We start from the raw sequence: 15,846 nt of genomic DNA, 5'->3' as shown, positions 1-15,846 counted from the left end.
ACTGCATTGTTAGAAATCCATATCCTGCCTTTGTAAATTGGGATTTTGACGACCATGCAATATGGACCTCTAAATGGCAGTTTTCAGATGTCCAAAACAAAACTAGAGCTTCTAAAATAACACCACCATAAACTTTTAACAAGACACCTGAAGAAGTGCGGCCAACTGCTTTGTGTTATCTGAAAGACAGGTGAAGAACTATTTCATCATTGGGAGCTCGCATTTACGCACCCTTTGCATATGTTAATGAATATAATATGGGCATTACTAAGACAGCAGTGATAGAATTTCCAGAGGCCCTGGGGGAAGGGAGGTCCCTGCCAGTAGACTGGAGAGTGAGATTGGGAGGCCTGCCCAAGAGAGGGGTTGGCAGAGAAGTTGCAGAGATAAAGTGGTTCTCTGTGGTGACGGGTGACAGCAGGAGTGGAGTTGGAAAAGTAATAAAAGGGATTGAAGTGAGGTATAGGAGCACTTTGGTTGTCATTCCCCGTCAGGACCCTTGGGAGAATTGGGAGTAAAAGAAATAAATGCAGGCTGAGTAAAGGAGTAGCTGCTGCCCCTATATGTGGTAACCGAGAAGGAGATAGAGCTTCAGGTGGATAAGGGGAATCCAGTCAGGGATCAGGAACCAGAGCAGGGGAAGCCTGTTGAAGGTTGGGGTGCAGCCCTGCAAGGTGCATCACTGGAAAAAGGACAGCCTAAAGGGTCTGTACCTAAAGGACTTGGATTGGTATCAGGAGTAATCGGAGCAGCCTTGGGTTTATTGCTAGTACAACAGGATAAGTAAAGGACAGGAGCCTGTGTAAATATGTACCATTTTGGAATACTCAAATAGTCTTGGGTGGACAATGTGCATAAAGAGAGTTTGCCTGCTGGTTGCAGAAGTTCCAGTAAAGTTATTTTGCATTTAATTACAACTCCTGGAATAGAGTGATTCTTTTTGAATGAAAGCGAGGACACTTGCTCCTGGACTGAGAAGGAAGTACTGTTAGCAAGTCTCTCATCCCAATACCATGGATCTCTATTCTGGACCACTGACCCACTTCCAAGCTCGACTAAAGTGAATTGGGGATTTCAGTGTAGTGTGAGTGTGAACCCCTGTGACACCGTGACCAGAGGAAAAAGAGTGATTTTATCACTGTGACCCGGGTCGGGGTTTGGACCTGAGCTAGTAGCGATGACACCTGGGTTACATGTACACTTAGCCACAAAAGTGGCAGTAGAGTGCCTAAGCACTATTCTGTAAGGGCATATGTAAGTGGCATTGGCATGTTAATTCAAGGGGGGGGGGGCGTACACATGGGTGGGTCTCCCTATTATGGGCATAACTTAAAGAATACTGTAGATTACACATGTTCCTGCTGTATTACTGCAATAATGCCTTGTCTTTTGCGTGACTGCAATAATGCCTTGTCTATGGCAAGTGTAACTGCAGGTATGTAATGCACCAATACCGGTTTATGCTAGTATTATATAACTGAGTCTGGGTGCCCAGATGCTGCTATAATATTGCCCACACAGTATCAGGGTTCCAAAATGGAGGCTCCCACTTATAGAGCTCTCCCCTTAATGTGCAGTACAAAATATTTTCTCTGTTAAATGGATTTTGTTCACATAAGTGTTTTTTTTTTTTAATTTGGAGTGGCCTAGTGGTTAGGGTGGTGGACTCTGGTCCTGAGGAACTGAGTTTGATTGCCACTTCAGGCACAGGCAGCTCCTTGTGTCTCTGGGCAAGTCACTTAACCCTCCATTGCCCCAGGTACAAATAAGTACCTGTATACAATATGTAAGCCGCATTGAGCCTGCCATGAGTGGGAAAGCACAGGGTACAAATGTAACAAAAATAAATACATTTGTTTACATTCCTAGGTGTTTTATCAAGTTTTTCTTGTTTGTGATCCACTTTCAACTCATTGTGTATTAGTGGAATACAAAAAGAGAGTGTAATGTAATGTAATGCAATGAAAACTGTTGGGAATGACCCAACACAACACAGAGGTTTTTGCAGTTACTGCACATGTAATTATGGCATTTAGCATGTGGCAACTGCAATGCCTTGGTGCAGTTTTGTAAATAGAGACCTTTGGGGTAATATGCAGCCCACAGTGGTAAATGGCTAGCAAACCACTTCCTGTCGTGAGCTGAACTAACCCAGGATAATCAATGCTGGGGCATGAGCAACTCCTGGCATTGAATATCCAGGTATGTCCGCTAACTCGTAAGTTAATTGGGCACCAGCCAATATTCAGACCAGTGCCAGATTAACTCGGAGCATAAAGTTAGGACAGCCATTTTGCTAAATTGGCACTCCACCCCCCATCCCACCCCTTACCTAGCCAGTTAGGGAATGGGCAGTTAGCAGTGATATTCAGTGGCACTAACCTGTTATGTGCTGCTGAATATCAGTGGCCAGCTAGCTCAGTGGGGTTTAACTGGGTAGGAGTCTCTCCTGCCCACTTCAGCCCATTTGAATATTGACCCCCCAAATATCATGCTAAGAATTGCTGCTGAGCAAATATCAAGTAATGATGTGCATTTAGTTTTGACTTTGAGTTTGGAAAATTGTATGTGCATAAAGAATGTACGTTACATTGACTTAATATATTTGTGCATGTTGAAATATTGTCACTTGAGATAATCAAATTCTAGATGCAATAACATCTAAAATAAATTGAAAAATAGGCAGTAAATTGCCAACCCCCCCCCCCAAAAAAAAATGATCCAAAAATGAACTGAAACTTTTTTTTGCATATGCTTAACATCTACCCTGCTGCGTCCTAGTTTTGAATAACCAAAGTCAAGCATTAAAATGTGAGTGGAAAAGCCTTAACCTATCTCCTAAAGATCAAATATCAAGGTATAAGCAGTTCTGTAAAACTGGATCCACATCAGAGAACGCTTTTGATCTATTCCATATCAAGCATATATTCAAAATGGGATGTACTTCCCTGAGGCCACCCTGGGAGAAGTGAAGCTCTGTGTTAGGAGTCTACCACTCTGTAATCTTTTATTCAGCATAGAGGCCTCTTTACCTCTTGTGACTTGAAAAGCTTAAAATTTGCAATGGCTGCTTTTGGAAGCTCATACAATTGACACAACAAAGAAATGATAGGAGCTCTCCTCAGGCAGCCTGCTACATTGTATAAAACTTGTAGTCTATGAATATCTTTAGCAGGTAGACTGACATAAAAGACAGCCATTACACCAGTTAATGACGCTGATCACCAAAGACTACATCCTACCTCCCAAAGTATACTCATAATATAGTCTCAGCTGTCTCATCATTCTAACTTTTAGATAAGTTACTTGGAAAATCAAATTAAAATGAGATTCCAGTATCAACTTGGGATCAAAAGTAATGCCTAAGGGCTTCTTTTACAATGCAGCACTAGTGATTCCCCGCAAGGCAAATGAGAGGAAGCCCATAGGAATTGAATGGGCTACCTCTCATTTGTCACTCAAGAATTACTAGTGTGGCTTTGTAAAAGAAGCCCTAAGTTTCTAAAATTCTCATTTTGGAGTAACTTAGCTCAAAACAGCGCACTAGAGCTGCTCCATTTTTTAAACACACAGTATCAGTCTTAAGCATCAGCTTGTCACCAATTGTGCATGTTACCCAGCCTCGAATGAATTCTTTCAGCGTGCATATCCATTTCCATAAATATCATCAACATTTTTACCCAATTGGCCAATGTAGGAATGTAGATCACGCTCAAGCAATCCAGAATTGATATTCCACATGCCAAAATATGTGACCCGCTGAGTGAAAAGATACCAAAAGTAGGGTTACAAATATTAGAGATAAATACTATAAATGTTTGGAAGAGCAACTTGCATTTTTGAAAGTTTTATGTAGTATCCTTATACTTTTGGTACCATTTCGCTCAGCGGGTCATATTTTCAATGTACATTTTGGTGTCTTCCTGAATTGGAATCCCCAACACACTGACCAACGCGCATCAATTTGGAGTTACCGACCGGCTACTGCGTGGCCCTTGTGGTAATTTCATTTTTTGACGTGCATCCACTACGCACGCCAGAAAGCGGGCAGTAATCATTCTATGCACGTAGACGATTACCCCACAGTGACCACGTGAGACCTTACCGCTAGGTCAATGGCTGGCGGTAAGGTCTCAGACCCAAAATGGATGCACGCCAATTTTTATTTTGCCACACATCCATTTTCAGTAAAAATGTTTTAAAGGCCTTTTTTACAGGCACGTTGAAAAATGGATCTGTACACACCCGAAACATGCACCTACACTACCACAGCCCATTTTTCGGCGCACCTTAGAAAAAGGGGCCTCTTTATTTATTTTTTTCTCTCAAATCTATTAATCTATCTCCAAAGATACATACTGATTAGAAGTAAATATTAGATTGTATGTTTACTCCATCAAGGAATATTTTTTCATATGTCCTTTCCTGCTATAGAAGATGGACCAAATAACTTAAAGTTCAGAATTTTGAACTGTAAAATATTTCTAAGATCCATGCAACATATTGAATCTTGTATATGTAACACTAGAAATCAATGTCTTATTTAACCACTGACTTACATTTTTGCTGCTTCAGGCATTTTTGGTTCTTCATTTTTCTTCAATTCAGGTACTTTGTCTGTAGTGGAATGTACAACTGCAGAACATGATACAATGCGCTGGAAGGAATCATCCCGAGAAACTGCAATGATAAAGTACAGTACTAAGTATCAAGTATGCAACACTGCGTAAAAACATCTATTCTTCTGAGATATTTGCATGATTTCCAGGAAGGTTAAAAGGTTGATGACTCTTCTACATATGGGACTGAATTCTATAGATGGCGCTGAAAAATCAGTGCTGACTAAAAAAACACGCTTACCCTGGGATTCTAAATATCGCACCTTAATTTCTGCACAGAAATCAAAATGTATTATATAACAATGCATGTAACTTAATTGGTTAACTAGCCAATTAGCACTGTCAATTGAATGTTAACAAGCAATTATCAGCACTAATTAGCATTAATTAAGATTTACTTGCATACAGTGGGGGAAATAAGTATTTGATCCCTTGCTGATTTTGTAAGTTTGCCCACTGACAAAGACATGAGCAGCCCATAATTGAAGGGTAGGTTATTGGTAACAGTGAGAGATAGCACATCACAAATTAAATCCGGAAAATCACATTGTGGAAAGTATATGAATTTATTTGCATTCTGCAGAGGGAAATAAGTATTTAATCCCTCTGGCAAACAAGACCTAATACTTGGTGGCAAAACCTTTGTTGGCAAGCACAGCGGTCAGACGTCTTCTGTAGTTGATGATGAGGTTTGCACACATGTCAGGAGGAATTTTGGTCCACTCCTCTTTGCAGATCATCTCTAAATCATTAAGAGTTCTGGGCTGTCGCTTGGCAACTCGCAGCTTCAGCTCCCTCCATAAGTTTTCAATGGGATTAAGGTCTGGTGACTGGCTAGGCCACTCCATGACCCTAATGTGCTTCTTCCTGAGCCACTCCTTTGTTGCCTTGGCTGTATGTTTTGGGTCATTGTCGTGCTGGAAGACCCAGCCACGACCCATTTTTAAGGCCCTGGCGGAGGGAAGGAGGTTGTCACTCAGAATTGTACGGTACATGGCCCCATCCATTCTCCCATTGATGCGGTGAAGTAGTCCTGTGCCCTTAGCAGAGAAACACCCCCAAAACATAACATTTCCACCTCCATGCTTGACAGTGGGGACGGTGTTCTTTGGGTCATAGGCAGCATTTCTCTTCCTCCAAACACGGCGAGTTGAGTTCATGCCAAAGAGCTCAATTTTTGTCTCATCTGACCACAGCACCTTCTCCCAATCACTCTCGGCATCATCCAGGTGTTCACTGGCAAACTTCAGACGGGCCGTCACATGTGCCTTCCGGAGCAGGGGGACCTTGCGGGCACTGCAGGATTGCAATCCGTTATGTCGTAATGTGTTACCAATGGTTTTCGTGGTGACAGTGGTCCCAGCTGCCTTGAGATCATTGACAAGTTCCCCCCTTGTAGTTGTAGGCTGATTTCTAACCTTCCTCATGATCAAGGATACCCCACGAGGTGAGATTTTGCGTGGAGCCCCAGATCTTTGTCGATTGACAGTCATTTTGTACTTCTTCCATTTTCTTACTATGGCACCAACAGTTGTCTCCTTCTCGCCCAGCGTCTTACTGATGGTTTTGTAGCCCATTCCAGCCTTGTGCAGGTGTATGATCTTGTCCCTGACATCCTTAGACAGCTCCTTGCTCTTGGCCATTTTGTAGAGGTTAGAGTCTGACTGATTCACTGAGTCTGTGGACAGGTGTCTTTCATACAGGTGACCATTGCCGACAGCTGTCTGTCATGCAGGTAACGAGTTGATTTGGAGCATCTACCTGGTCTGTAGGGGCCAGATCTCTTACTGGTTGGTGGGGGATCAAATACTTATTTCCCTCTGCAGAATGCAAATAAATTCATATACTTTCCACAATGTGATTTTCCGGATTTAATTTGTGATGTGCTATCTCTCACTGTTACCAATAACCTACCCTTCAATTATGGGCTGCTCATGTCTTTGTCAGTGGGCAAACTTACAAAATCAGCAAGGGATCAAATACTTATTTCCCCCACTGTAACTCTCTAAGCGTATTCTGTAATGTGGTACACTTAAATTCTAAGTTGCATAGTTGAAAAGGGAGCATGGCCCTTCTAAAACCTATGCACATTATTATAGAATACACCTGCTCTGCGCCTAATTTAGGTGTCAGGATTTACGCCAAATAAAACATGGTGTAAACGGCTGGTACTAAATGTGGTCGCATGGAGAGGCACTCAGCGTATTCTATATACCGCATGGAAATTTATGCCTATTCTATAAAATATAAGCAGGCCACATATATAGAATCTAGCCCTTAGTACTATTCAATAAATGACACTCAAAGTTAGGAAGCATTTATAGAATAGTGCTTGGCACCAGGAGCCGCCCCTAACTTTAGGTGCAACCATTTATGCCAACTAAGCCCTGGTATAAATCCTTGCACTAAATTAGGCACAGATCCCCCTTATTCTATAACAGAGCGCATAAATTAGAAGAACACCCCAATCCATCCATGACCCTCCCATGGCAACGCCCCCTTTTCGGAGCCACATGTTCCGGGCATGTAGATATACGTGCATAACTTTTAATTGATTCAAATTATCACCAATTATTAATTGTTAGAACCCAATTATCAGCTCTTATTGGCTTGTTATTCAATTAAACTGCATGCGTAAATTGGGTGCATGCCCAAATTTATGCATGCAATTTTTAGCACCACTTATAGAATTTGGGGGATGTAGTGCAGAGTTTTCATAACTTTATAGCCTGTGACAAAACTGGAGTTGTAGTAGACCACAATACTTTTGTTAAAAGATCAACAAAATCTTCAACATGGTTTTTCAGATCCTTGAAAAGGTATCAGAACATAGTCGGGGCACTAACATTTATTACACAGTTTACCCACATAAACGTTGACAATACTAGCATATATATATATATATATATATAGAAACATAGAAAACGATGGCAAGGCCTATCCAGTCAGCCCATCCATATCATCCACTATTTCTTCCTCCACCTCCTCCTCCTCCTAAGAGATTCCACATGCCAGCACCAATGCTTTCTTGAATTCAGATACAGTTCTCATCTCTTCCACCTCTACTAGGAGGTTGTTCTATGTATCCACCACCCTTTTCGTACACCACATGGAGGCAATGTAGCTAGAGCTCTGAAACGCAAAGAGCAAAGATTGATTTTTCAGTGGGACACTGTAACCCCACATGGCCTGAACCGAGAAATCGAGTGGCTACATGAATAGTCAGTAAGAGATACGTCATCAGGCGCCTTACATTTAAACAAGTCACTTGCGCCGGCGTTTTCTAATTGGTTAGCCTTGGGAGAGCGAGGCGCTCCATTTTTCAGGTATGCCACAGATGCATGAGATTGATTCATGATAGAAAATAATGATAAATATCTAACATGATTACTCAGTCAGTGAACTGTGTATTATAAGATCTATATACAATGAATATAGAAATAATAACGATGCACATATATTTTAGACCTTCAGATAAAAGGGAACAGGGCTCCGAGTCAGATAAGTTCTCCTGATGACGTGACAGCATCGCAAAACACAGCTTTTGTTGAGAACGGCATAACTATAGAAAACTGTCTACAGCCGATACGGAGGAGGAAAGAAGAAGAGAATTCTCTTATATATCACGAGCATGATTGCATTTTCACTGTTGCTCCGGAGGTCCACCCATGCGCACTCAGCAGAAATTATCAAACCCCAGCCCGAAGCTAAGTGATCATCTTTTTACATTTTGAGATGTGTGTGCATAAGGAGGGAGGTAGGGCTGTAGTGCTATGATGTTGAGTACTGTATATTGCTAACAAGTAGACCAGCTGGAGCAATATGAGTTTTACTGAGCACTAACACATTATACTTATATTATCTCACATTCACCAGTTTAATAGCATATAAAAATTTTAAAAAAGAGAGGTAATTGAAAAAACGGTTTCTATAAGAAGCGTATGGTAGCATGAATTGAAACCAGAACAGTTTGTTACCCCAGAGCTAGTACAGTATTAAATTTTAACTGCCAGACCCTCAACCATTCTTCTAACTTTCGGAGATCCCTTCTCATCGTTTCTACTCCCTCCAGGGTATCCACTCTAGTGGCTATTTTCGTGTCATCCGCAAAAAGGCACACCTTTCTTTCCAACCCTTCAGCAATATCTCCCACAAATATATTAAACAGAATAGGATTCCATTTACCACCACCCTCTGCCACCTGTCGATCAACCAGTTTCTTATGCAGTTCACCACTTTCGGTCCTAAGTTCAACCCTTTCAGCTTGCTTCTCAGATTGAGGCAAGTTCTGATGATCTGGGTCTAATATAGCCAGCACTGACCAACGTTTAAAGATATGCTGACTGCCACCAGCTAAATATCAGGCTCTTTGTATTTGTTCAGTATGAGTGGAAATGTATTTGTTTCTATATCTAGTGTTGCATTGCAAGGAGTGTGGCATATTAAAGTTTTCAGTTCAGTTTTTGTCTAGTCCTTCTAACAAGTAGTCTCTTGTTCTGTATTGGGAGGGCAGGGGTCCATCTGTGTTTTGCATGTGTGACTGATTCTGTTAGCGTGTAATTTCTAGGGATGGGCAGCCAGGAAATTTTGGTTTTGTGCCTTTTCCCAGAGTGTTTCTAGGAATGTTTATTTCACTTGGCTATTTTTCATCAGGGGAGCAAAATTGTTGGGTGCGCACTCTTTTGAAAATGCACCTTATCCCCCACATTCTACAGATGGTGCTCAAATTTACACACGGAAATATCGGACTGTTCCCACATCAGATTGTTTTTCATTTTCTAATTTTTTCTTAACTGAAGGCAAGTAATAAGTGGTAAAGACTCTTCTGGTAGCTTCAAAATCTCAGTCAAATATCTAATAAACACTTCTCGAGGTTATTTTGACTTTAAACCTTAAATTAATATTGTCTTTTATCAGTACATTATATAGAAGATATCTGCACCTTAGAACCTTCATACTTCACTTGTAGAGGCTGTAGCTTATCCTTCCAATTGTTGGTAATTTTTCTCTTGCTCTTGGAAATTTAACATTAAATGTATTCAACGGCAATGACAAAGCCTGACAAAGCTGATGGACTGGTTCCCATATTGATTTTCGCTCTTTTAAATTGGTTTTATAAGTGTTTTAGCATTAGAAGCATATGTTTTCAAAGCAATGTGTGCTCTGCAGGCTTTTTTTTTTAGCTCCAGTGATGCCTGATGACATCACTGGAACACATCCAAGATGGCCACTGGAATGAATAATATTTTTAGCATTTTTTAGCGTTTTCAGCAGTGGTTTTTTTATAAAAAATACATTTTTGAGAAGGGCATCACTCAGATGTTTAGAATCTATGGTTAATTTTAAAATGTATATTTTACCAAAAACGGCAATTTTTTTAGCTTTTTTAAATCCTAGTTTCAAGTCATCCTGCAAGTTACAAGATAAAGAACCAATAATATCCCCCTTTTTATATTCATAAGAATTGCTTTTGAAGACTTTTTGAATTTGGATTGTTAAACATTAAGGGTAATTCATCAGTATAAATAGAGGGCAGGATTTAAGATGGAGGACTCCTGCACAAAAATATGAAGTTGTTGCTCTGCTATCTGTGAGTAAGAAACTGCTGAAGTAAGTTTATCCCTTTGCTTTTATTTTGTCTTTTTTGACTTTGTCATTATAGTACCATTTAAGAGTTGTTTCACATCCATCCCTTATAAATATAGAGCCTTTAACCCAAGTTTCATTAGTGCTTTATTTTATCACTCCAGCACTGTTTAATTCTCACTTCAAAGCATGGAGCTTTTAACTCTTGTTTCTTATGCTATTCCTCAAGGTCATCTTGGATGCTCAGTTTTACTACCAGGGCTAAGTATTGTGTGTCCCTGATTAGGTATGTCAATTTTATTTGTTTGAATGCATGTTTAATGAATTATGTTGCTTTAAATATCTTTTTATGTCTTACTTGTACATGTGGATTTTAATTACATAAGTACATAAGTAGTGCCATACTGGGAAAGACCAAAGGTCCATCTAGCCCAGCATCCTGTCACCGACAGTGGCCAATCCAGGTCAAGGGCACCTGGCACGCTCCCCAAACGTAAAAACATTCCAGACAAGTTATACCTAAAAATGCGGAATTTTTCCAAGTCCATTTAATAGCGGTCTATGGACTTGTCCTTTAGGAATCTATCTAACCCCTTTTTAAACTCCGTCAAGCTAACCGCCCGTACCACGTTCTCCGGCAACGAATTCCAGAGTCTAATTACACGTTGGGTGAAGAAAAATTTTCTCCGATTCGTTTTAAATTTACCACACTGTAGCTTCAACTCATGCCCTCTAGTCCTAGTATTTTTGGATAGCGTGAACAGTCGCTTCACATCCACCCGATCCATTCCACTCATTATTTTATACACTTCTATCATATCTCCCCTCAGCCGTCTCTTCTCCAAGCTGAAAAGCCCTAGCCTTCTCAGCCTCTCTTCATAGGAAAGTCGTCCCATCCCCACTATCATTTTCGTCACCCTTCGCTGTACCTTTTCCAATTCTACTATATCTTTTTTGAGATACGGAGACCAGTACTGAACACAATACTCCAGGTGCGGTCGCACCATGGAGCGATACAACGGCATTATAACATCCGCACACCTGGACTCCATACCCTTCCTAATAACACCCAACATTCTATTTGCTTTCCTAGCCGCAGCAGCACACTGAGCAGAAGGTTTCAGCGTATCATCGACGACGACACCCAGATCCCTTTCTTGATCCGTAACTCCTAACGCGGAACCTTGCAAGACGTAGCTATAATTCGGGTTCCTCTTACCCACATGCATCACTTTGCACTTGTCAACATTGAACTTCATCTGCCACTTGCACGCCCATTCTCCCAGTCTCGCAAGGTCCTCCTGTAATCGTTCACATTCCTCCTGCGACTTGACGACCCTGAATAATTTTGTGTCATCGGCGAATTTAATTACCTCACTAGTTATTCCCATCTCTAGGTCATTTATAAATACATTAAAAAGCAACGGACCCAGCACAGACCCCTGCGGGACCCCACTAACTACCCTCCTCCACTGAGAATACTGGCCACGCAATCCTACTCTCTGCTTCCTATCTTTCAACCAGTTCTTAATCCATAATAATACCCTACCTCCGATTCCATGACTCTGCAATTTCTTCAGGAGTCTTTCGTGCGGCACTTTGTCAAACGCCTTCTGAAAATCCAGATATACAATATCAACTGGCTCCCCATTGTCCACATGTTTGCTTACCCCCTCAAAAAAATGCATTAGATTGGTGAGGCAAGACTTCCCTTCACTAAATCCGTGCTGACTTTGTCTCATCAGTCCATGTTTTTGTATATGCTCTGCAATTTTATTCTTAATAATAGCCTCCACCATCTTGCCCGGCACCGACGTCAGACTCACCGGTCTATAATTTCCCGGATCTCCTCTGGAACCCTTCTTAAAAATCGGAGTAACATTGGCTACCCTCCAGTCTTCCGGTACTACACTCGATTTTAGGGACAGATTGCATATTTCTAACAGTAGCTCCGCAAGTTCATTTTTTAGTTCTATTAATACTCTGGGATGAATACCATCAGGTCCCGGTGATTTACTACTCTTCAGCTTGCTGAACTGAGCCATTATATCCTCCAAGGTTACAGAGAATTTGTTTAGTTTCTCCGACTCCCCCGCTTCAAATATTCTTTCCGGCACCGGTGTCCCCCCCAAATCCTCCTCGGTGAAGACCGAAGCAAAGAATTCATTTAATTTCTCCGCTACGGCTTTGTCCTCCTTGATTTTCATTTATTAAAGATTTCAATATAGATGTTTTTACTTTGATATAGATGTTTTTACTTTGTAAGCAGATAATTATATTTATATGTTCTAATTTGTTTTTTTTTTTTTACATTTTTAGTTAGTTGCTTATGTTTTACACCTGATGCAGCCTATTGGCGAAACGTGGCCACATCTCTGTTACTGCAAGATACTGAGTGTCTTTTTTTTTTGGATCCACATAATTGTTTGTATACTTGTTTCTCCTTCTCCCCCCCCCCCCCCCCCACACCCGGCGCTTAAGTGCCACCTTCTTTCAAATTAAACTTTTGTTATGTGATATTTGTATACTTCAGCAAGCCATTTGACAGTAATGTTTTTTGAGAATCATTTGAAATGCTGACATAATTGAAGTGTTGCAAAAGTTAGATGCATTGTGCTATTAATAGAGAAATATTGTCACTAAAGCGATCAAGAACGCATCACAAATCACAGGTGCATAAAAAAGCAGATCAGAATGCCAGTGCTTCTAGATATAATTGGTATATCCACCTGCCTTCTATGAATAGAAAAGTAAATATTTTCAAGCTCATATGCAATCTGGTGGTTAAAATCATGCACTATTTTTAGTAGGACAATTGTTTTATTAAAATTTATGAGTGCTTTAAATTAATTCAAATTCATATTTTCCTTGACTGAATTCTAAAATTATTTTTTCCATTTAATGCCACTGTTCTTTATAGATTGATTATACAACATGGGCAGACATGACTTTCAGCATTTGTCTCTGTCCCCTTTCCTTCATAAATTCACAAACACATACTGGGCTCACAAGGGCCAACTCAGATTCAAGCCCCAACAATTAATAATAGTCTCCATGTAACTAGTTCAGACAGAACCCGTACCTGATGTCAGGGGAGCCACCAGCCATATCCCAGCACCCTCCTGGGCTTCACTCAAGTACAGACCACCACCAAGTATTCACATCATTGCTTGCCCTGCTCAAAATATCCCCAGCTCCAGATAATAATCATGTGACCCTCCTTTCATCATCAGGCTTCAGTGCAACTACTCCCTTGCCCATCATTTCCTTCTTCCAAGGAACATCAGGCCATGTGTTAGGAGCCTGATGTCCCAGTTTTCAGCAGGGAGGAAAAATAGTCCCAGCTGAAAACTGACATTAATTTCTCATGAATAACCAAGTATGTCCAGTTCAACTCAAGATGAATTATTCATTATACACAATAATGAGTTGCTCTGCACCCTCCACTGATGGCAATACTAAAGTATGCTGCAAATATTGGTGGACTGGCTGAGAAGACCTATACACCAGGAGTAGAGGCAAAACAACAGCTTAAATGGATCTGAAACTCAAGAGGAAGTCAATGGAGCACTTCCAAACATGGAATAATGGGATCAAACCTTGATTATTCTGCCATATTCTGAACTGTTTGTAACACTGCTACTTCAAAGCTGGGCAGACCAGCATAACTTATACTGTAATATTCATAGCAAGGAAATACCAGAGACAGTTTGTGAATGCGTATTTCCTCTTCTATGTGCAGTGGTGCCATCAGAAAAGCAATTTCATATATCCCAGGAACAATAACCAACATCACACATACAGAAACGGAATTGAAAATATGATACACTAGCAGATGCCCACAAAACATACACAGAGGGGCATAATTGAACGAAAACGTCTATCTCCATGGGCGTTTATCTCCGAGAACGGGTCCGTGAAGGGGCGGACCGAACCGTATTTTCGAAAAAAATAGACATCTATGTTTTATTCGACAATTTGTGAGCTGGGCGTTTTTGTTTTTCAGTGATAATGGAAAATGAAAGCGCCCAGCTCAAAAACGAATAAATCCAAGGCATTTGTTCGTGGGAGGGGCCAGGAGTCGTAGTGCACTGGTCCCCCTCACATGCCAGGACACCAACCGGGCACCCAAGGGGGAACTTTTACAAAAACAAAAAAAAAGGTAAAAGAGCTCCCAGGTGCATAGCACCCTTCCCTTGTGTGCTGAGCCCCCCAAATCCCCCTCAAAACCCACTGCCCACAAGTCTACACCATTACTATAGCCCTAAGGGGTGAAGGGGTGCACCTACATGTGGGTACAGTGGGTTTGGGGGGGGTTGGACGACTAAGCATTAAGCAGCACAATTGTAACAGGTAGGGGGGGATGGGCCTGGGTCCACCTGCCTGAAGTCCACTGCACCCCCTAACAACTGCTCCAGGGACCTGCATACTACTGCCAGGGAGGTGGGTATGACATTTGAGGGTGAAAATAAAAAGTTGTGAAACATCATTTTTTGTGGTGGGAGGGGGTTAGTGACCACTGGGGGAGTCAGGGGAGGTCATCCCCGATTCCCTCTGGTGGTAATCTGGTCATTTAGGGCACTTTTTGGGGCCTTATTTGTGAAAAAACAGGGTCCAGGAAAAGTGCCCTAAATTCTAGCTACAAACGCATACTTTTTTCCATTATCGGCGAAAGGCGCCCATCTCTGTTCGGGTGATAACCACGCCCCAGTCCCACCTTCACCACGCCTCTGACACGCCCCCGTCAACTCTGTACGCTTCCATGATGGAGTGCAGTTGAAAACGTCCAGGTTCGGCTTTTGATTATACCGCGTTATTCGTTTTTGGGAGATAAACTCCTATCTCCCGATTTAGGTCGCAATATAGGCGTTTTTGTCTTTCGATTATAAGCTGGACAGTTTACCATCAAACAACAATACAGTCGCAAGGACTTCTTAATCTCCTTTGCTTCATAGGTCCAAATGTCTGGCTACAACATTTCCTCAGGGAAAAAAAAAACTCCCTTACTTTGTGTTCTACTTTATGGTGTGCCATAAAGTCAGAAAATTCAGTTTGTAGGTGCAACTCCTCCTCTAGCAGCATCAGAGAAGCAAGTCAAGATCTGTCTTCAGTCATAACAGTCTGGGTAGCTTGGAATCCTGTCCAAGGTAGAATTAACCCTTTGGTATTTCCTTGGTACATAAGCACATTCATACCCCGATCATGATTTAAATACATTTTAAAACTTCAACAGATGGGGCACTGCATTTTTCAGACTGCAGAAGAAAACAGGCAGAAGAAGGAGAGTTAAGAAGTATCTCTTACTGACTCCTCCTGCCTGCAGGAGGTCAATATGCAAGAGGTAGGGAGACTAGACAGACCTCTTTGGCAGTGGCTCTGGTCCCCTTCTCCATAATTCTCTACCAGCGCTTGACTTTCCAGTGTAAAAAAACTGTTTTGGGAGCCATTGAATTAGAACATCTGGAAGAGCCCCTTCTAATCGCAAGAAGACTGAAAGCTGTGCAAAGAAAAAGTACAAAAATGGTATGGGATTTGCATTGCAAACCATATGAGGAGAGAATTGCATGTATACCTTGGAGGAAAGGAGAAACAGGGGTGACAAGATACAGACATTCAAATATTTGAAAGTTATTAATCCGCA

General features: G+C 41.4%; 1 protein-coding gene across 2 annotated transcripts in view; it reads right to left on the bottom strand.

The window, feature by feature from the left end:
* CCSER1 (coiled-coil serine rich protein 1) overlaps positions 1-15,846 on the bottom strand; it is a 918,294-nt gene that overhangs the window by 545,232 nt on the left and 357,216 nt on the right. For both annotated transcript variants that reach the window (XM_030190693.1, XM_030190692.1), the window contains one exon: positions 4,560-4,680. In XM_030190693.1, the coding sequence (XP_030046553.1) occupies positions 4,560-4,680 (121 nt within the window). The remainder of the gene's footprint in view (positions 1-4,559; positions 4,681-15,846) is intronic.

Source organism: Microcaecilia unicolor, chromosome 2, assembly GCF_901765095.1.
Source record: "Microcaecilia unicolor chromosome 2, aMicUni1.1, whole genome shotgun sequence".
Taxonomy (NCBI): Eukaryota; Metazoa; Chordata; class Amphibia; order Gymnophiona; family Siphonopidae; genus Microcaecilia; species Microcaecilia unicolor.
This window is presented reverse-complemented; position numbering and strand designations above follow the sequence as displayed.